This window comes from Castor canadensis, chromosome 10, assembly GCF_047511655.1.
Source record: "Castor canadensis chromosome 10, mCasCan1.hap1v2, whole genome shotgun sequence".
NCBI lineage: Eukaryota > Metazoa > Chordata > Mammalia > Rodentia > Castoridae > Castor > Castor canadensis.
Window position 1 is genome coordinate 84,994,613 of NC_133395.1, and position 22,617 is coordinate 85,017,229.

The following is a 22,617-nucleotide window of genomic DNA, read 5'->3' on the forward strand; positions in this document are numbered from 1 at the left end:
TGCTATATATGGTATAATGTTTTTCTTAGGCAATACAAATTTGTGTTGTTTTGAAAGTACTCATGTTTTCTCCAGTACAGAGGTAGGTTTTTTTTTCTTTTATTATTCATATGTGCATACAAGGCTTGGTTCATTTCTCCCCCCTGCCCCCACCCCCTCCCTTATCACCCACTCCACCCCCTCCCTCTCCCCCCCCTCAAAACCCAGCAGAAACTATTTTGCCCTTATTTCTAATTTTGTTGTAGAGAGAGTATAAGCAATAACAGGAAGGGACAAGGGTTTTTGCTGGTTGAGGTAAGGATAGCTATACAGGGTATTGACTCACATTGATTTCCTGTGCGTGGGTGTCACCTTCTGGGTTAATTCTTTTTGATCTCACCTTTTCTCTAGTACCTGTTCCCCTTTTCCTATTGGCCTCAGTTGCATTTAAGGTATCTGCTTTAGTTTCTCTGCGTTAAGGGCAACAAATGCTAGCTAATTTTTTAGGTGTCTTAGCTATCCTCACCCCTCCCTTGTGTGCTCTCGCTTTTATCATGTGCTCATAGTCTAATCCCATTGTTGTGTTTGCCCTTGATCTAATGTCCACATATGAGGGAGACAGAGGTAGGTTAAGATGAGGCCATTGGGGTATAAGAAAGTTACCCGAGTCTTGGGGCTGGGGGAACTACTAATTGTTTCTCCCTAGAATAAATTTCCAGACTGGCCCTGTAGAAATATAGTAAGACATGGTAGCTACTTGGAAGATATTATTTCACTTTCTCTATTATCACTTGTTTATGTCAACAGTTTTTTTCACCCCAATATTCATTTATCCGACATTAAAATTCTTGTTTGGAAAATTCTTGCTTCCATTTTTATTTCTATCAGTGATACTTTTTTTGTTTCAGTCTTTCCCAAACCCTAGTTGTCTAATTTTCTTCCCTTATGTGGACCATGCATTCAGCATCTCTCTACCCTCTCAACCCCCCCAAAAATAGTCTTGCAGAGTTTTTTTCTGAGATGTTTCTCATGTACATGTTTTTTCTTTTCTCATATTCTTTATTTCATTCACGCCTTTATCATCTTGCTTTTGGACTGTAGAACCAGTTTCCTTCCTGTTGTCCTCATCATGTAGACAAGGACTTTATGCTGCTACTGTCCTTCACTGTTGACTGCTGAATGGTTTGCTCTCCTGTGTCTGTGACTTCAGATAACCTTCAAACTTCTTCACCTGGCATCTGTCATCCACATTCTGGCCACAGGTCCTACACTGGACCTTACATACTGATTGGCTTTTAAATTGGCCCCTGACTCATCTTTGTCTACTGGCCAAGATTTTAGCTCTTCTTGCCTCACCCACAAGGTCCTCCTCTTTCCTTTGAAAGGCTTTTATGTCTGTTCCCACTCCAAAGCACAAAGTCACTACTAAGCTCTGATCCTTCTAATACTTTCAAGGCCACTCTTGGTCCCTTAGTCCTATAATCTGTTGCTCTCTGGTAAGTAGCTGTAACCATGGTCATAACTTTGTGCCTTAAACTATTCAAGGTTTATGAGAAGAGGAGACAGATCTTCTGTTTTGTGATTTCAGTGTTTCTCAGTTGTGGCTGCCCATTTGAATCACATCTGAATCTTAAAAAATCAAGAACAAAGTGATAACAGAATCTGTGAGGGTGTGATCCAGGATCTAGAAAATCGTGGGAGGTCCCTTGGTGATACCCATGCAGAGAGGAGTTGAGAGCCCTCAGTGAGCTCAGCCTGGGCAGTGAACTATTTTATCCTAACTCATGTTTCATACTTTGGGTTTCTGTGGGTGTCACTGCAGCTCTGCCTGGGGAATTCAGACACCCTGTATACTACTTGGGTAACAATGATTTATTTCACCAGAAAATATGAGTGCCATTATGTGCAAGGCACTGTTGTGAGGACTGAAGTCACTGCAGTGAACAAGCACTGCTGTCTGTGCTGACCTGGAACTTATGCTCTTGGGTGCGGGAAGACAGACCATAAATAAGTAATGTCAAGTAATGATGAATGCTGTGGTGGAAAACAAAACGGGGTAAGTGGCAGAGAGTAAAACAATACTTTTTATGTAAGCTAGTTGTAAAAATATTCTCCAGCTGTCTTAAATTAGCAAATGATTTAAAACTCAGCCTGGGCTGGTGTGTAGATCACTTGCCTATCATGTGCAAGGTCATGGGTTCATCTCAAGTACCACAAAAATTCAAAACCAAAACAAATGAAATGGAAACAACTTCAGTCATCCCTGATTAAAGTCCAGGAACCAGAGCTGGTGGGGCAGCCAGTGTCCAAGTAGGGAGTCTTGCTTCCTGCTGTGCCTGTGGATGATAAGAAGGCCAGCAGTGGCCAGTGGACTGGAGGGACCCAGACTGAGGGAGGCAATAAAGAGGTGTCCTGCTGGTCCTGCAATGAGGAACAGCCAGGGTGCTATGGACCCACACTACAGGCCAGGGGGAAAACTGGCCTGTGCTCACAAACTGGTCAGCTCTGAAACCTTTACTCACCAGGTCCACTGGACTTGGGTGAAGAGAGTTTTAGCCTACTTCGGACTTAACCTTTACCTAATAGTAGTCTGCTCTCAACTGATTTCATATTGCCATTCCCATATGTTAGGGATAATTTTCAGACTCGCTTTATCCAAAACTTTAATTTTCAAATCTTCTTCGTGACAATGAATCATGTAATTTGTAGCTGGGAAATGAAGGTTTTCTCCAGTAAACTTTCTACGTACTATGGAACATGCATTTTTTGATAGATGGAAAAGATGACAGATCGGATACCTATTTAAGAAAAGTAAGATAGGGCTACATTTGTAGGACTTTTCTTCTGTGATCCATTATCTCAGGCACTTCTCCCCAAGACATTTCTCAAGGTGGGTCGCCCATGAGGGACACTGCCTTGTAGCTGGAGAAGTAAGTGATTATGGTTTTGTGAGTGCCTGTTTTGCAGTTCTGGTAATGCGCACATCCTTTTCCAAGGCGACACCTTCTCAGGGTAAGGTGCTGGGAGAGCTAAGCGTACCCAGACAGGTTCACTATGGGACTGAAATCAGATCTTAGGGAGACAGGCTGGTTTGTGTGGTACCCCAGAAACAGTTAACTTGAGCAGTGAGATGGCAGCTCACGCGGTGGTCCACGGCCGGGGGGCGGGGTGGGGGGTTGGAGCTGCTGCACTGGGTGGTCAGGCACGCGGGTGGAGAAAAGTAGCGCGCCCTTCCCACGCGGGCGTGGGGCTTCCCGCTTGGGGCGCACAGGTGTGCGTTCACTGCCCCCTCCGCGATGGCTGCGCGCAGGGCATCTCCGATGGCTGTTGGTTGGCTTCTGCGTCTAAGCACAACCGGATAAGCCCAGAAAACACAGTCCCACAGCGCCATCCCTGGGACTAAGGTGGCTCTCGGCCAGGTGGGTGTGTCTTCTGGCTTTTACCTCCGAGACGCTTTCCTCTGGTCCCACTGGGCCCCACCACCCAGCCCCCAGTCCCTGACCGCCTCAGGGCTCCTCGCGCAGCCGCGGGCCCCGCCCCTCCCGGCTCCGTTCCGGGAGGCGGGGAGGAGGCTGGAGAAGCACACTCGGGAGGGCGGGGCCTGCCGCAGTTCTTGGGTGGGGCCTGCCGCAGGTCCAGGGCAGGCAGGCGGGGCGGGGCCTTTCCGCAGCCGCGGGGCGGGGCGGGGCGCGCGGGGTGGGGCCTGCCGCGGTGGCGGCGGTGGCCGCGTCTCCAGGGGGAGCCAAGGTACATAGGCGGCCCCAGCCTCGCCCGCCCGAGCATCCTTTCCCCGCTGGTCCGCGCTCGCCGCCGCCGCCTCCCGCCTGCGGCTCACTTCTTTGTTTTCTGCCCCGCTCCTTGTCTCTGCAGGACCCGTTCGTTCTTCTGCGGGCTACAAGAAGGCAGAGGATGAGATGTCCCGGGCCACGTCTGTTGGAGACCAGCTAGAGGCACCGGCCCGCACCATTTACCTCAACCAGCTGCATCTCAACAAATTCCGCGACAACCAGATCAGGTAGGAGAGGAGGTGCAGAAGCAGCGGGGCCCTAGCTGGGAAGGGGCTCGCCTCCTCGTGCGTGGCCCGCACCCCATCTGCTCCTCCAGCGCCTTTGCTCCTCTGCCCCCTCCACCTACCCAGAGCCCCGTCCACACCCGCGCACTCTGTGAATCACAGCGGGAGGGCTGGGCCTCCCGCCACCCTTTGCATCTCTGCCGTGGTCAGCCTGTCTGTGGATCCTGAGGAAGTTTTTCTAGTGTCACCTACAAAAGTGGGGTCTTTTATCTTTTTTCCCCTGGATTGCCGTCCAAGAACCCCGATAATCTCCTTTTTAACCCCCCCGATACTTCTCCTTAGCAGTTTGCAGTCTATAATGTGGGGAAGAGCTTCATAAGGGACTCACACAGGTCACAAGGATTCACATTCAGTTTTCATTGGCCCATCACATTTGTTAAGAGGTCTTTATTTGCTGAGAAACTTTGCCCAAGTTAGCAGAAAGATGGACTGAAGGGAACAGTGAAGTGTCTGCTTTCTGCTGGCCGCAGTGTCAGATGCCTAGACTCTACCAGCTTAATGCATCTCCATCACCTCATGGAGCAGGCTTTGTTAGCTGTAGTCCCGAAAGCTGGAGCATCAAGATGTGAAATAATGTGCCTATGGCCACATAGCTACTAAATGGCAAAGCTGAAACTGAGCCACCTTCTGACTGACTAGCAAACAAATTCTTTCCACTGTGAGAATGGTAGTATATTTTTCACATTTCATTAAACTTTCAGGCTTAGACAACTATGTGTCTGGGAGTGACTCTAGAGGATGCAGTTCTGTGAGCTGTTGAGACACCATGTGCAGGGAAGCTCAGCGATTGTTGAGCTTACACATAGATTATTGATAAACTTGAATTCTGATCCAGTGTTCTTTCTTGAAAGCTTTGGCTAAAACTTTGTCGTTGCATGCTTAGCCCGATGCTTCCCTTAGAAAGGTCTGGCTGTTGGATGTTATTATTGCTTGACAGAGTTATGAAGTGGTGATACCTTTATTTATTAAGGGAGTACTAGGTTGTGATGGTCTTATTTTGGGTTTTAAGAATGACCTTTGAACACATACTTAAAAAGTGCAGCTTAGAATAGCTGAGTCCTCACTTCACAATGAGATGCAGAACATTAACCACAGTGAATTGCCACTTCATAAGCTATGGTGGCTCTAATTTAAAAAAAAGGTAGATAACAAGAATTGGCAAGGATGTGGGGAAATTGAAGCCCTCATACCTAGCTGATGGGAATGGAAAATGGTGCTTTGGCAGTTCTTCAAAAGGCTCAAGGCAAAGTTACCATATGAGCCAGTCATTCTACTCCCAGGTATATGTAACTGAGAGAAATGAAAACATAGGCCCACATAAAAACTTATATGCAAATGTTCATAGCAACCACTATGTATGATGACCCAAAAGTGGACACAACCCAGATGTTCATCAACTGATAAAGGAGTAAAGTGTGGTATATCCATGCAGTGGAATATTATTTGGGCTTAAAAAGGAATGAAATACACATTACAATGTGAATGAACCTTGAAAACATTGTGCTAAGTGAAGGAAGACAGTCGTAAGAGGCCTCACAGTGTATGAACTGATTTATGTGAAATATCCCAAAGAGGCAAATCTATAAAGACACAAACATCATTGGTGGTTCCTGGGGAAGGAAGAGATTAGGGGAAATGGAGAGGGACTGTAAATGTGCTGAGGCTTTCATTTTGGGATGCTGGTTGCACAACTCTGCGAATATACTTTTTTATTTTGGAGTACTGGGGGTTGAACTCCGGGGCTTGCACTTGCTAGGCAGGTGCTCTACCACTTGAGCCACTTCTCCAGCCTGAATATACTTAACACCACTTTGAATCCAGCATTGCTTTCTTGTATGTTTCTACTGAATTGCTTTTTAAAAGACAAAGATGATGATCATTATTCATAGTATAGACTAGGCCTGGGGTCTGCCTGGGGTCTCACAGGCAGTGTGAGAACACAGCCTGTGGTAAGTACCAGGAGGCCTAAGGCAAAGATTATTTTTTTTTAAAGATAAACAAATACTGTAATTAAATGGAATTAAAAAGTTACTTTTCTTTTTTAAACTTTAGTGTTTTTTCAAAAACTATTTTGCCTACTTGCTATTAATTCCTTTAGCTTTGGTCTCCACTTCTGCATGCTTAAAGCTGGGAGAATAAAATAGGGGTCTTGGTTTTTGTTTAAATTCCCTAGTTTCTATGGAAGGTGAAGATTTTTAGGAGCTTAGGCAATAGGTCCTCAATATTTGCTCTGTATTCAAGACTGGTTTTATTGTTAGAGGATTCCAGTGGCTACCTGTAGTGCTCTTTCATAAGTATGGGATTGACAGTGAGTTGGATAGGCAAAGTAGGCACATTCCAACTATTTAAACTGTTTAGAACCTTGTATAAGCATATATTTGGATTCATTCAATATATCATGTTAGTATTATAATTGCAATTTCTGCGTTATGGTTTATATTATGAACATAAATTTCCAAAAAGCCTTTGGGTGTTTGATTTACCTCCACTGTGTGTTTAAATAGGAATCCCAAATGGGTTCCAGTGACTTGTAGTTACTAGCAACTGATTACAAAGTTTAGCATTAGAGTTTAAAGATTTTACAGAATGATGAGCCATGGTATCTTAGTACTTTAATGATACTAACATCAAGTTTATAAAGATACTGATTTTTAAAAAAATAAGGCTTTTTATCTTGGCTGTGAATGTTTGCTGAAAGTTGATGAAGTATTTGAGGGAATATTTTCATTAAAGGGAATTGATAAAGGACTTTTTTCCTAATTAATTCTAATAGATTAGAATTAATCTATAAGATTAATTTTCTAATAGAAATTAATTTTCTAACAGAAAAGATTAATGGTACTTTTTTAGAGGCAGGGAAATGGAGGGTTTATCTCAGTTTGTTTGCTTCTCTCTTTTGTCTATATTTTTTGTGGTGCTGGGGATGAAACCAGGGCTTCACACATGCTAAGCACATGCTGTACCACTGAGCTGTACCCCCCAGTCTTGTGTCTCAATTGAGCTTTTTAGGAAGAGGGGGCCATCTGAGGCTCATGCTCGTCTACTGACGCAAGGATGTCTGGTTGTGTGGCTATTAAACACTACAGGAGTCCTCACTCTCTGGAACAGAGTCCTCTTGCTCACTTTCCACTGCTCAGGCCCTTTATGCTTTGGGACATTGCAACTGTTGCAGGTTGCAAGTGCTTTGTGCATGCTCTTGTGGGCAGTTGGTGTCTGGACACAGGGCAGGAACAGGGGCTAGGGCGAGTTTGGCGTGGAGGGAGGGAGGTTGTGGTTCATGGAAGAGGTCATGTGAAGGTGACTGGGATTGCAGGGCCCATCCACATTTGGAACTGGTGTGAGTCAAGAAGGAGGCTGGGTTTCGAGAAAGGCCTGGAGAGAGGAGAGAGCAGGTTACCTCTGCAGTTGATCAGGGCCTTGGCCCCCTGAGGGAGTAAAGTGCTGCATGGGAACAACAAATTCTAGACAATTCCTTGAATTTCTGGGAGTGCTTGTACCAAGTACGTGCATGTCTATCCAAACCTTTATCTTATTCTTGGTAGTGAAAATAACACCAGTGTCTGATCTGAAGCCTGTAGTATGTCTATTGAAGTTTTCCCCTTTTTTGGCAGTACTGGGTTTTGAACTCAGGCCCTTGCACTTGTTGAGCATATGCTCTACCACTTGAGCTATGCCACCAGCCCTTTTTGCTTTAGGTATTTTTAAAATAGAGTCTCCTCATTTATTTCCTGGGCTGCCCTGGACTGAAATTCTCCTATTTATGCTTCTTATGACAGGTGCACCACCATACCCAGCTTCTTGTTGGTTGAGGTAGGGTTGCCTGTGAACTTTTTGCCCAGGCTGGCCTCGAATCAAGATCCTTGCAATCTCCCACTCCCAAGTAGCTAGGATTATAGGCTTGAGCCACTGCACCTGGCTAAGTTTTCCATTATTGAAGCCAATGAATTTGTATTATCATAATGGTGGAGAATTAAGGAGTACTCTTTTTAAAAAGTCTTCAGCATTGATTCTCTAGGGCCTTACCTCTGAGGACAATAACTTTCTTCACTCTGTAGAAATGAACAGTAACTATTCATTTCATAGTATTTATATACTCATGTAGGATTGCTTATATGTCCACCTAGCAAGATCCCTTTTTTTCTTAAGTATGCAGCCCTATTTCCTTCAAAACATTTAAGTGCATAATTCAGCCACCTAAAGTTATAATTCCATGGTTTTTACTGTATTCAGAATCGTGTAACCATCACCATGTTGATTTTAGAACATAGTCTTCATGTCCAGAAGAAACTCCATACCCTTTAGCTATCACCCTTCTGTCTTTGCATCTCTGCAGAGTTCCCATGCTGGACATTCCATGTGAATGGCATCATATTCTTTTGCGTTTTAAGTTAAATTCTTACAAAAAAGCTTGTCAGAGGAATGTGGTGGTGGGACTTTAATTTTGAATATCTCATGTTTTTAAATATTTAAAGTTAAAATGCTTTATTCCCCAGAAAATATCTTGACATAATTCACTGACCAAAGGAGTGAGCAATATTTATGTCATCCCATTCAGGTGTATCTAATTGTTCCATGCAGCTATCAGTGTGCCATCTGAAATTGTGAATTTCAAAGATGTCATGAGTTTTCTTCCATGTTTGAAATGAGGTCTTGGAAGCAAGGTAGAAGTGTTTATAGATAATCTCTTTTGAATGACTCATTCATCTCAGGTGGGTGTTTCAGCTAGCAAAAATCTTCCTAAAGCAATAACAAGTTACTGCATTTCTTCAGGTTGCTTTGTCTTAAAGGAAAATTGCTTTATATATTTTGTTGGTTTTGCCAAGGTACATTTAAAATAGAATACTATCTTTACAGAAAAGGGAATTGAGCACTGTGCGCTAGATTTATACAGGATCATTGTTTTATGCATGTTAAGCATCCCTAATCTGAAAATCCAAGATCAAAATGCTCCAAAATCTGAAATTTTTTGAACCCCACATGATGTCATGGTGGAAATTTCGACAACTAACCTCATGTCGTGGGGTACAGTCAAAGCATATTCACCCTAAAAATATGGTATAAAATGACCTTCTAGCTATGTGTGTAAGGTGTATATGGAACATAAATGACTTCTCTGTTTAAACTTGGGTCTCACCTCCAGAACATCTCATTGTGTTTGTGCAGATATTCCAAAACAAAAAAAAAAGACCACAAAACAAAAAGCAAACACACAGATGAAATCTGAAACACTTCTTATGGCAAGCATTTTGGATGAGAAATATTGAACCTGTAACATCATGGTGAGATCCTAGTATCTGAGAGGATATTTTTTTCTTTAGGACTGGAGAAAACAAAATAATATTCAATTCCCAGTTTGTCGGTGAATAGTGGGGATAGATGATAGGTGCAGATGGTGCTAGAGCCAATGTCATGAAACTCTGCAAAGATGAAAGATTCTCCTCTAAATCTTTTTAAAGCCATAGAATTTAATGCATAAACTGTTTAAGATTTAACAAAAAAGCAATACCAAGGGCTTAGTAAGAGTCCTTTTCTGTTGATTTTATTTTTCTGGTGGTACCAGGATTTGAATGCAGAGGTGTTGCAATTGCTAGGCAGGTGCTCTTCAACTTGAACCAAATTTTATTTTAATTATTTAAATTATTTTTCAGATAGAGTCTCATGATTTTTGCCCAGGGCTGACCTCAGGCCTCAGTCTTCCTATCTGTGCCTCCCACGTAGCTAGGGTTACCAGGATCTACTGCCATACCTGGCTTGTTTGTTGAGATGGTATCTTACTTATTTTTTGTTCAGGCTGGCCTCAAACCATTATGATCCTACTATTCTCTGCCTCCCAAGTAACTGGGATTACAGGCACCACAACTAACCCTAAAATCATTGTTCATAAAAGCAAGACTTCGGTAGCTCTGATTTGAGATGGCTGTCCTTGTCAAATTTGATAAGGTAAAAGTATTTCTCATCCAGATTAATTGCTGATGTTGATCACATTTTACTTACCTGCCTTCAAGCAGACTCAAGATTTCCCTTCTGTTTGTGCTATTTTTACTTCAGAGGCAGACATATGTGGTTAATCTCCAAACCAGACACTGTGTTTTTTTGAACATGAATATCACAACAGATCATCAGTCCTTATTTTATTCACATCAGCTGCAATTAGTGCCAAAGAAGAGTCATGTAACTAGAAGTGCTGTGTGGTTTACAACCTGGACAGGCATCCTGTCTGATGAAAATACTGAAACTAGGGGGTCCATGACATAATGTATTTCAGATAACCATCAAATACCTGAGGTTTCTTGCACTGTATTTTTAGACACAGGAAAACTTGTCAGCCTTGGGGCAGTTTTGTTTTTGACCTTTCTAAGGAAACAGCAAATGTCTAGGAGAAGAGACTTTCATGATGACATTTCTTATCAAGTTGACCCTTGTGTGGGTGGGCAGTGGAGCCCACTTTGAATTTGACTAAAGAAACATCTGTCCCATTTCCATTTTTATAAATAGGTAAAGGACTTGGATGAGAACTTGGATCAGTAACTTATTTCACTTTTTCCCAGTTCCCAAATTCTATGAACTCTTACTCTTCTCTGTGAAATTGGGAGCATTTCTGATTCTTACTGAATTAGGCATCAAGGATTAATTAATGAGATAGAAGTTAAAATATAGCAGAGTTGGAGGAAACACTAGTGAACCCCAATAGAGTCTTTAGTTGGATGAGCACTGAGCCAGTGTCATTTCCTTCCTGTTGCACGTGTACGCTGATGAAAGATGTCCACATTATGGGAAAACTGGGTAAAAAGTAGAAGGAAACTAATATTTTTGCAACTCTCCTGCAAGTATACGATTTTCTCAAAATTAAAAAAAAAATCAAAATCAACCAGAAGTATCTGGGAGGGTAAGAACTGAGCTCATCTTTCTGTTGGACACTTTGATAAATGTTTGCATCTTGTATTGGGAAAGGACATGATTTCAAAGGCATGGTAATCAGAAGAGGAAGGGCCAGCATCTTCCCATGATTGTTGTGTTGCATCCAAAGAAGAATACTCCCTGGTGTCAAAGAACATTCCCTAAGATCCCCAGCAACACTCTTGGTGTTTGCATGGCGCCTGGTCTCAGGTCCAGAAAGTGAGAGTCCGTGCACATGGACAGCACAGGTTTGTATTTCCGTTCACTGTCCAGTCATCTAGTCCCACATTGCCATCTAGAAAGTAGCATCAAAGTGTTTGCTCCCCTGCTTGTGGCCCCTCACTCAGGCAGTGGAAGCTCACTGGGAAATGTGAATCAGCAGCCCTTTTCAGAGGGACTGTGATAGACAGAACAAAAGAGGAGGTCTGACCATTGTTGGGATGCAGGGATGCTTTACAAAGAAAGTTCCTGAAATCCATGAGGTTAGTAAATGCTGACCATTCTCTACTTCTGAATGAAAGCCAGCCCTTTACAACTTAAATCAGAGGTTTTTAAAGCTCCTTTAACTGTTTTATATTAGATGCAATTAAAAAAGATAAGATTGGGACATTGTTGGCCATTTGGATGGATTATTCTATGTCTCCAGTATGTGTTACACTCACCATGATTTGAAAGTCCCCTGGAGAGGGTCAGGCCTGCCTGAGTTAAAGATACCAGCTGGAGAACATCTGTTGCTCTTTTTCTTCTGAAAGTTTGATAATTTTAATCTCTGATATAAACATTTAAGGTTTCAACCTATAAAATTTTTTGGAGGGTATAATTCACCCCATAGCACAATCCCTATCATCTCGCCCCCTAACTAGGTAGCTTCCAGTAGCACTTGCCCTCTAGCTACTTTAAGACCATGGAGCACCAATGTTGGTCTATTCAGTAAATGTTACCAAGGCCGAAGTTTGGGGGGGGCTCTGGTAAGTTCTTCCCAAACTGACTTTGGAGCCATGTCCCACTGATTGCTGCTGAGTGGGGCTCCTTCTCTTCCTTGGAAAAGAACCAGCATGGCTTTTGCTGTAGACCTCGGCAATGCCGTGACTGAGCAGAGTATGGAGACTTAAATACTCCTTGTAATCTTGCACGTGGTAAATGCCAGGTAAGCATTTCAGGCCCTTCTGTCAATGAGAACCTGGTGGGTGTTTGTGGCACTGCTGCAGGGGTAGGAAAGTAGAAGGATAGGGCAAAGCTGAGTTACCCACGAGCTAGGTTTGTAAGAGGCACTCAAACTGCTTTTGCTGAAAAGCATTGACTCCTTACTTGGGCTCACAAATGAACTAAAAGCAGGAAAAGCTTGGCATCCCTTTCTCCATTTTGTATCTTCCTTTGCTCTAAGCCATTCTCTTTGCAGTCACTTTGCACTCACATTGGAAAGGCAGATAACATCTTTAGGACAAGGGACAGAAACTACACCCAACAGTTGACCTTCATTTGGAATGGACCACCTGCTTGGCTGCAGATAACAACTCTAGAACCTCTGCCAGAACAAGGACTGAGATAATGGCCAACCAGACCACACCTGTGACTGAACTGTTTAGCTATGCATACCTTCTGTCTCCTGACCCCAGTTGTTTTGTCTACTTAAACCTGTAGCTCATGTCTGTACCCTGAAGATGGCTGAAGATTAGCTGAGTGCTTACTCTGTCTCTTCCCATGGCATGTCCCGAGCTGTGTAATGAATCTCCTTTCTCTGTCTTCACCATGCCTCTTTATTTGGTATTTAGGGGTGGGTGGCCAGACCTGGCATACGGAATCTCAGGATTTTGGGCCTTGGGTCCAAAACTCTGGTTTCAGGATTGATAGCTTAGGTGGGGTTTGTGTGGAGAGAGCCACGGGAACAGCTTGTGTGTAAGTGCAGAGCAAGGAGGCTGTCAGTGTGTGCCTTTCCAGAAACGATGTGGAAGAGGAAGGAGGGATGACAAGTGATCTGCTGGGACAGGCCAGGATGTGTCTCTTAGGGGCAAGTGACAAGGTTATCCTTGGGCTTGAGCTGCTTTGTGGCGGGTATGTGAAGCCAGGTGCTGTGCATTAAAAGCACATTAGGTGGTGCTTTTAATGACCTGTGAGGCTGTGGCTTTGGAGAGAAGAAAGGGTCTCTGGGGCTGTGGGGTCGTGAGTGGATAGAGGAATTGACACAGATGGTTCCCAGGGTTCCAGTTTCAGTGATGGAGAAGGTATTGACACTGTTTCTCTTGTTCCTGAGTTGTTTTATTTGGAACTATTTTGAACAATGGATTTGGGGCAGGGTGACTGATCTCAGAATAGGAGAAAACCCCCTTTTACTTCAGGATTAGGCCACCTGAAGGATGTATAGCAGTGTATAGGGTGGCCGCCATGAGCATATTCCATGAGGGATCCCATGAGGGAGCATAGTGTTTTATGTCCTTCCTCAGCAAGGTGGGGATGGTACCAGTTCTGTTGGAGAGACAAGCCAACTTCTCCCCACCCCTACTGGAGCTGGGAGCTGGTGACTCACACCTGTAATCCTAGCTACTCAGGAGGCAGAGATCAGGAGGAGCTCAGTTCGAAGCCAGCCCAGGCAATAGTTCTCGAAACCGTATCTTGAAAAATACCATTACAAAAATGAGTGGCTCAAGCTGTGAGTGCCTCCCTAGCAAGCGTGAGGCCCTGAGTTCAAACCCCAGTGTCACCCCCACCCAAAAGATACAGCAAGTAGAATAATGTCCTACCTCATAGCTCAATAGCCAAAGGTGCAGTACCTGTGTAAGGGTGTGGAGGCTGGCTGCTTATTACACTAGTTTTTGCTCTTTTTTTGTTGTTGCCATTCATGCTATTCGTCTAATTCTTTGACAACCCAAATAATCAGTTGATAAGCTGGGGAAACACAAAGTGGATTTGAGTTATTATTACTCTGTGCAAGGTACCCAGGTTGCTTAGAGAATAATATGCATACTGAAGAGTAGCATGATAGTCTTTGGGTATTAGGGTCGTGTGTGTGTGTGTGTGTGTGTGTGTGTGTGTGTTCATTATTGTTAAATCAAGAAGTTGATTCCTCACTGACACCTCCGCAACCAAACACAAACTAAGATTCTTTATCATAGAATGGTTAAAACCTTATACTCAACCCAAATGGATAAATAGAATTTTATTGAATTGTGAGTATCAAGTCTCATTATCTCTCTCTCTCTGTCCTGGGTACCAGGGAGTGAACCCAGGACCTTGCATAGGCTAGACAGGTGCTCTACCACTGTTCTACCACCTCCCCAGCCCTTTTAAAATTTGTTTTGATACTTACCTGGCGGGGGAGATACCATGATCATGAAGGTGGTTTTCCCAGGACGAGGCTTATCCATTGCACTCCAGATGTGCTGACCCCTGCGATTTCCCCAAATGTGGGAAACTCGACTGCATAATTTGTGGTAGTGGGGGACTGCGTTCGCGCTCTCCCCTATAAAAAAAAAATTTGTTTTGAGTCAGGTTTACTAAGTTGCTCAGGGTGGCCTCTAACTTGGGATCCTTCTGCCTCAGCTCCCAAGTAGCTGGATTTACAGGTATTTGCCATCAGGCCCATCTTCCTCTCTTCTGCGTTTTTCTTCCCTTCCTTCTTTAGACCATCAGGTTTTTGGCAACTTGGACGCTGCTTTGAATATTCCTAAGGACCTAGGAACTGTGGATAATATTTAATTTGAATACTGAATTGGAAATTAAATTATCTAAAGGAATATTCTTTAAATTTTTGAATAAGAATGTTATTTTTATTCAGAGAAAGGTAGAGGTTTTGAAAGAATTACTCTCTAGTATATGAAATGTGTTCCCAAGCTCCTACAATTTAAGAACAGACTTTTTATTTTAAAACAGGCTATTTGCTGAGGAGTGTCATAATTACTTCCCCATTACTCTGTCTCTTTAGAACTGCCTCATATTAATTTTTTATGTTACCTTTGCAAATTAAGAGTTCATTAGTCATTCTCTTGTCAGTGTACCAGAGCAAATTAAGTTATTTCATAGAATGAGGACGCCAAGGGGAGGCAGAAATACTAACTTTTCTTGGTATCGGTGTTTTGCCTGCCAGCTGTCACACAGCTTTATCCCACATCTATTTCAATAAACTTTTCTTCACTGTATAAGCATGGATATTGTATGCTTTTTTGATGGTGCTTGCATTTTTGAGGGATTGCATTTTTGATGGTGCTCTACGGATCAAGCCAAGGGTCTTACTATGTGGGGTAAATGCTATGCCACTGAGCTACACCCTAGCCTGTGGGAGAAGTAGTTTTAAGTACAAGATGGTGTGTGTGTGTGTGTGTGTGTGTGTGTGTGTGACAGAGAGAGAGAGAGAGAGAGAGAGAGAGAGAGAGAGACAGAGAGACAGAGAGACACAGAGAGAAAGAACATGCCATTTATAGAGATGACTTTAGTGTTGTTCCAGAAAGCAGATTTGGATTCCTCTTATGTTACATCTTCTGTCCCATTCTTGGGCAATAGTTGGTTTCTTATTTCATTAAGTTAATTGATGAGTACTTAAATTTACATTGTTCCTGTACTCAACAAAAATTTAAATGAGGACTGAACAACATGTTAGTATGTAGGAAATGCTGATAAAACTGGAAATTTTCCTCACCTACTACAATAATTCATTTGCTTCTCTTTTACCTTCAAAGGAACACATATTTCTAGTTTCATGGTGCATTTACTAGTATTTTCTTTAGATGGTTCATGGGTGCAATGAAGTGTTCCAAAATTTTTTTGTGATCATATGTCATATACCTACCTAGATAAGAAGCTATTTTCAATATAGTGATGGTGTTTTCTGCAGGGTAAAATAAGTATTTTATAGACTTCAACCTGTGATATTTAAGGATTTTGGATAGTGGATTGCTTTATAAGAAAGTTGACTGTCTTGGATCACCATACTTTTTATGTAGTTTGAGAATATTAATTTAACATTCTTCACAGCCAAATTTACTTTCTTAATATCAAATGAAGCTACATTCATTAAGCATCATTTATTTTTTGAACTACTATGCTATTGGATACTCTCATTAGGAAAAGTGGGTACAGTGAGAATATCTGGACTTCTTAAGAAACTTGTTTACTATTGGCTTTTGGAAACACATTGAGTATTTTAAAATTAGGATAGCATAACATCCACAGAGTAACTGCATAAATACGGATCTACATATACCCATGGAGTAAGTGTTTACTCCCCGAAGGTGATAGAGCTATGAAGTAACTTTTAAGATGTAGTCTCTGCTTTGTAAGACTAAAAAGTGAATTGTTTTGTCTGTAAAACATTTTTGCCAGGGTTTGTGTTCCGCATAAAATGACTGAGTGCAACTTTGCAGACCTGTGCAGAGCGCTGTCAGTGTGGATGTTTGTGTTCCCTTTCACTCCTCTGTCTTGGCGTGTTTGCCTTGCAGGCTGCAGTGCACCTCTCATTTCCTGTTGCATGCACATGAACCTAGCCTGGTTGGGGACCCATGATAAGGTATTTTACTTTTAACCTTACATTACATAAAAAAAATCTACATGCATTTTTTTGTGGGGGAGGGAGGGAGACTGGTTGACTTTTGAAACTAGCACTTCCAGTGACTTTGTGGCAGGTGGTCCTTCTTTGTTGTTACTTCTGTCCTATGGTGCATATTTCATAGTGTTAACAGTGCTGGTGACGTCTGTGATCAGAAGATCCTGGTTTTTGTGCTCCAAATGGAAAAATCCAAGCAGACCACGTGGATAGGGTGAGGTAGGATAGCTTTATTGACAGGGGAGTCACCTGTTCTGCCAGGTGAGGAAAGGGAAGAAGAGGGCATGGTGGGTGCAGATGGAGTTAGCTGCTAGAGAGAGTGTGCTTTTCTTTTCCAGGTGCCTTTAAAACCTACACCACCCCATGGTAGGGCAGGCCCAGGAGGTTCCCACCCAATAATGAATGAGTGGGAAGGGGCATGGGTGTTCCCAGCCAGGTGAGGGTGGTCTGTCCATCCCCAGGCAATCTGTAGCTGGTAGAATAGCTCAAGTGGTAAGAGGGCCTGCCTAGCAAGTGTGAGATGCTGAGTTCAAACCCCAGTACCACCAAAAAAAACCAGGGAACCTATATGAGCCCTACATTTTTCCTACTTCTAGCCTGCCTCAATAGGATCATTTTGAAGATTGAGTTAATATGTGTAAAATACTTGAAGCAGGGCCGTCTGCTTGAGCACTTTATAGATTTTGCTGTGGCTGTTGTTTGCATTTTAGATTATATGTTTGAGAATAACTGTCCCACCTTCTTGGTACATATCACCTGAGGTTAAAAAAATTGTGCCTTGTATTAGTAGAGATTAAGAGGTATTAGCTGGGTGTGCTGATTTATATCTCATACAGCTACTTGGGAGGGGAGTTCAGCCCAGGCAAACTTTGAGACCCTTTTTCAAAAAAACAAAAAATAAAAACAAAAGGACTGGGAGTGTAGCTCACGTGGTAATGTGAGACCTGGGGTTTGACCTCCAGTATTAAAAAAAAAATGGAAAAGAAAAAGAAAAAAGGAGGTAATGAGTATATTCAAGGAACAAATTAGAAATATTTTCTTTTGGCCATAACCTGATTTTGAAGATTATTTCTAGTATTTGCCCAAGGTTATTATGGAAAACCTTTAATTATTTAGTATGTAATGCAAAAACTTGCAGGGAAAACTGTCTTTTGTTGAGAGGGTAATTGGATACAGTAAAAGTATGGTGGGGGTATAGCTCAGGTGTAGAACGTTGGCCTAGCGCATGGGAGGCCCTGGGTTCCATCCCCCACACTGCAAAACAGAATGAATGAATGAATGAATAAAGGAGGGGGGTAAAACACAAGGCAAGTCTTGGTTCTACTAGTGTTGTCAATTCCATGGTCTTTCTGAGCCTGAATTGCCTTGTTTGTTGAATGGGAGGCCTACTTCCTTAAGGCTTGTAATGAAGCTAAATGAGATTACCAATATGCAGAGGTCTAGAACATAGCCATGTACCACAGAAAACGTATTTCCCTTCAGGTTAGGTAGGCTTATTGCTCCTTGTGTTTGTGATACAGTACATAGAATGTAAAATTTACCATCTTCACCATTTTTAAGTCTATGGTTCAGTAATGGCAAATGAAGTCACACTTGTACAACCAGTCTCAGAAATCTTTTCATCTTACAAAACTGCAGAACTGTACCCAACCCATTAAGCAGCATCTCCCTTTCCCCCCAGCCCCATCTGCTTTCTGTCTGTGTATTTGACTATTCCAGGTCCTTCACACATAAGTCTGACTACTCTTTGAGGTAGCAATACTCCACTGTTATAAAGACTTTCGGTACTTGATCACATGGTCATTTTTAAATGGTGTCTCTGGCCTTTGCTTTTCTTCTTATTATTGAGTACCACAGTTTAAAGGAAATTTGGATGACCCCACTTCTATTTTGCCATTCCCATCTCTTCTTGGGATCCAAAGGACCAGGATGGGGATGTAAGTGCTGAGGAAGAAGTGTCACGGATTTGGGAACACGGCTTTCAGCTAGATGTGCTTTTGGTCAAGCAGATTGTACTTTTTCTGCCCCAGCACTGGTTCAGTCTCTAAAGCCCCCATTTCTCATGGGACTCCTGCCTCCCTGGCACTTCCCTTCCCCCTTCTCTGTTGCTGGTGGTTATCATTCCAAGACAGCTAAGGTGCTGGGATTCTCCCCATTCAGGACCTTTGTTGACTGCCATTCTATGTCCCATGAGATATACAAGGCCACTCTCATTCTATTGCCTGTTTGCTGCTCCATCTTCCCAAGTTGTCTTCCTGTGTTCCAGCTGCAGCCTTTGATCATGTGCTGTTCCCTGGAGTGTTTGCTTCTTCCCTCTGAAATGTTTCCTCCTTGTGAGCTCTTTCAAGGCTCAGGTTGCATTTTCTTCTTTGTCCCACACTCCCACCATTTGCAAGCATAGGTGCCCCCTTTGCTACAGGGTTTCTCAGACTTTTCAAAGGCTGTGAAACTTAGATTATTGCACCGTGTTTGTTTTTGTGTCTCTGACTCTCTTGCTCTGCTGTGTCACCCTTGATGACAAAGTCTGCTTCTCTTTCCATCCTCCCCAGCATGGGGTGCAGTTACTGCCCAACCAGAAAAGCAGACAGTTTGCTGAAGGATTGCTCTCCAGGCAAAGGTCAGAATGGTGCAGAACATAGGGATTGGCTTAACACGTTGTTCCAAAGCTTTCCTTCACACTTAATTGCTTATTGATAAAGTAGAACCCCCATGGCGATGCGCACTTACCTAAGCCTCATAAATTGATGTGTTGTGTGGTTCGATGTTAGGCTTTCATATACAAGCTATTGAAAGAGGGCCGCCTAGTCAAGTGCTTTTAATGCCAATTCTTCAGGCTTAGCAGACCGATGTGGGCCCTCAGATGCTGGCAGCTTCATTGGGGATTTAATGCAAGAGTTGGCATCCTTAAGCCATTTATATGAGTTGAGGCTTAAAATTTATTCATTCAACAAACTTATTTTTAGTATATGCCAGTGTACACCAGTGATTGATGTTGGGGACACAGTGGTGGAGAGCAAGGTCTCACTGGACTTCCATGCTTCTGACCTTCTCATTGATGCTGGCTTTTTTTTTTTATTATTATTATTATTTTTTTTTTTTGTGGTACTGGGGCTTGAACTCAGGGCCTGCACCTTCAGCCACTGCGCCAGACCTTTTTTGTGAAGAGTTTTTGTTTTTTTTTTAATTTTATTATTCATATGTGCATACAAGGCTTGGGTCATTTCTCCCCCCTGCCCCCACCCCCTCCCTTACCACCCACTCCGCCCTCTCCCTCTCCCCCCCACACCCTCGATACCCAGCAGAACCTATTTTGCCCTTATTTCTAATTTTGTTAAAGAGAGAATATAAGCAATAATAGGAAGGAACAAGGGTTTTTGCTGGTTGAGATAAGGATAGCTATATAGGGCATTGACTCACATTGATTTCCTGTGCGTGTGTGTTACCTTCTAGGTTAATTCTTTTTGATCTAACCTTTTCTCTAGTTCCTGGTCCCCTTTTCCTGTTGGCCTCAGTTGCTTTTAAGGTATCTGCTTTAGTTTCTCTGCATTAAGGGCAACAAATGCTAGCTAGTTTTTTAGGTGTCTTACCTATCCTCACCCCTCCCTTGTGTGCTCTCGCTTTTATCATGTGCTCAAAGTCCAGTCCCATTGTTGTGTTTGCCCTTGATCTAATGTCCACATATGAGGGAGAACATAGGATTTTTGGTCTTTTGGGCCAGGCTAACCTCACTCAGAATGATGTTCTCCAATTGTGAAGAGTTTTTTTGAGATAGGGTCTTGCAAACTATTTGCCTGGGCTGGCTTCAAACTTCGATCCTCCTGATCTCTGCCTCCTCCTGATTTCTGCCTCCTGAGTAACTAGGATTACAGGTGTGAGCCACTGGCTGATACAGGTTTCTGGATTCCAAGTTTGTTTTGGGGGAGGTCAATGATTGCAGATGCTGGACCAGGAGTTACAAGTAAAGCAAGCACAGGGGTAAGGGAGGGGGTGGGGGGAGGGGGGAGAAATGACCCAAACATTGTATGCACATATGAATAAAAAAAAAAAATAAAAAAGCAAGCACAAAGTTTATTGGAAAAGCTCCCAGTGTGGGAGGGGCTTGGGAAAGCTAAGCCATGAAATGACTGAAGTTTAGGAGTGACTTAGGGCTCTGCCTGACTTTGGTCCACCTCTTTTACCTTGAAACTCTGTTTGTGATTGGATGTCATCTAGTTGACTTCCTGCTGAACCTGACCACCTGGTCACCCCATCCTTATGGAACTGGACATTCCAGGAGGGTCTGGTCAGCTCGTCCTGCCCTTTGGACAGGCAGGACTTAAAAGCTCCCTTTGCTATCTTGGTGAGAGGTTTGCTGTTTCACTTTCTGAGGAGCCCGCTTCTCATCTGCTTACATGTTTGTTTTCAAAGATGCCTCCCTGTCTCCCTTATCTAGGATAAAGGCAGCTGTATTTTATTATCTGGGAGAGAGGCCTGTTGTTTTACTTCTCCACTCTCCTTAGATGTTTGCTTTTAAGGATGCCTCCCTATTTCCCTTACCTAAGGCAAGTCACTTCTGAATTTGTTCCCCTCACATTGTTGCTTTAGCTTTTTGGGCAGGTTGAGTGAGGAACATGACATACAAAACACACCTGTTAGATTATCCATCTTGCAGAAGCTCCTCGAATCCCTCTTTGCTCTTTGACCCATGTTCTCAGCCTTCCAGCACATTCTGCCTGGGCCATGTGGCTCAGCCTGTGGAGTACCAAGGGCAGTGAGGGGTGCAGGGTGTGTGTGACCTGCCTGAGGTGTAGGTGAGAAGAGGGTGTAAACAATAATGCCTACTAAAAGAGCATTTGCTTTTTATTTATCCTGTGTACCAGCAGTTCTGTGGAGCCTCAGCGATGAGATATTCCTCCCGAAAGGCCTTCAGTGAGACTCAATTGTCATATTACTATTTAGTATTACAGATTATATAATGTAGACATATGAGCCGCCTGCACACATTTGCTCCATGTTAGCACAGCTGAGTTTCTTTCAATTGAGGAGGAGCGCTCCTGGACTCTGGGCCCCACGGCAGACCTGCATGTGTGCATGCTGAGAGCAGAGTTCCCAGAGGTGGGGTGGGTCTGGAATCCACTTTGCATCAAGTGCTGTGTCTCCACAAGCCCTGTGATGCTATGTATTCCCAAATTTAACAGCAGATAACAGATGAATAACAACTGTGAAGCGTTTACAAGCACCAAGAAAACAGAACTCTAGTTACTTAAATTCTGTCATTATACTTCTCTTCTCCAGGAGTTTGAACCCAGTGCATCATGCCCTGCCACTGAGCTACACCCGCCAGCCCCAATTCTGTCATTTTATGAGGCCATTCAGAGGTTTCTCTGTGTAAAATTTAAAACACTGAGCAATATGAACTGGGAGGTACAATATTTTTGTTTGATAATTGCAAATTTTAGTGCACATAAATTTAGATTCTGTGCACTTATTTTTAGATTTAATACCATTCTGAAATTTGTTGATAACTCACTTTTCTAAAATTGGAGATCAAATCAAAATGAAATGCAACATCAGCGCTCTGATTTAGTAGTTGTGCTGGTTTTGCTAAATTTCGATAGTTGCTTCACATTTATTGACATAAATATCCTATCAGCCTGAAACCAAAGGACCAAACTTTAAACTGGTATGTAGCTGTAAAGCCATTGTATAAATACTTGTGCTTTTTTCCAAGGATAAATTTTTACTGTAATTTTATTGCTAACATTTTTTGTACTATATTACTTTCTATTATTTCCTGGCAGAATTATCTTTGGTTTGTCTTTAGCAGTGCAGGGAACTGAACCTGGGGGTTTGCAAGTGCTGAGCCTACATCCCTAGTGCTAATGAAGGTAACTTTTGTTCTCTTTCTTTTCTGCTCAATTGTATATGTTTTTATTTTATATTTCACTGAAGTAAATTGTGCCACATAGAGGTGGGAGCTGGATGTTAAAGTAACATGTATGTCACCCCCTGCAGCCAGCACCACAGTGCAGCTACAGTGTGGGTGCTGGCTGGGTTCTGACCACTGCCAGTTTCTCCTTTCTCCTGTGTGGGTAGCTTCCCGCAGAGGTACCACTTACTCTTTCAAGGGTACACATGAGACTTCTCAAAGTCTCTC

General features: G+C 42.9%; 1 protein-coding gene and 1 non-coding gene across 5 annotated transcripts in view; both read left to right on the forward strand.

Annotated features, from left to right (window-relative positions):
* Nucleotides 1–22,617, forward strand: part of LOC109685508 (phospholipid-transporting ATPase IB) — a 583,492-nt gene that overhangs the window by 64,267 nt on the left and 496,608 nt on the right. For 3 of the 4 annotated variants that reach the window (XM_074043751.1, XM_074043752.1, XM_074043754.1), the window contains exon 2: nucleotides 3,850–3,994. In XM_074043751.1, the coding sequence (XP_073899852.1) occupies nucleotides 3,850–3,994 (145 nt within the window). Of the gene's footprint in view, nucleotides 1–3,684; nucleotides 3,727–3,849; nucleotides 3,995–22,617 lie in introns of those variants that run through there. The other variant, XM_074043753.1, reaches the window with a different exon arrangement.
* LOC141413039 (U1 spliceosomal RNA) lies at nucleotides 14,245–14,408 on the forward strand. Its single transcript, XR_012437877.1, has one exon. It is a non-coding gene; the product is annotated as a U1 spliceosomal RNA (small nuclear RNA).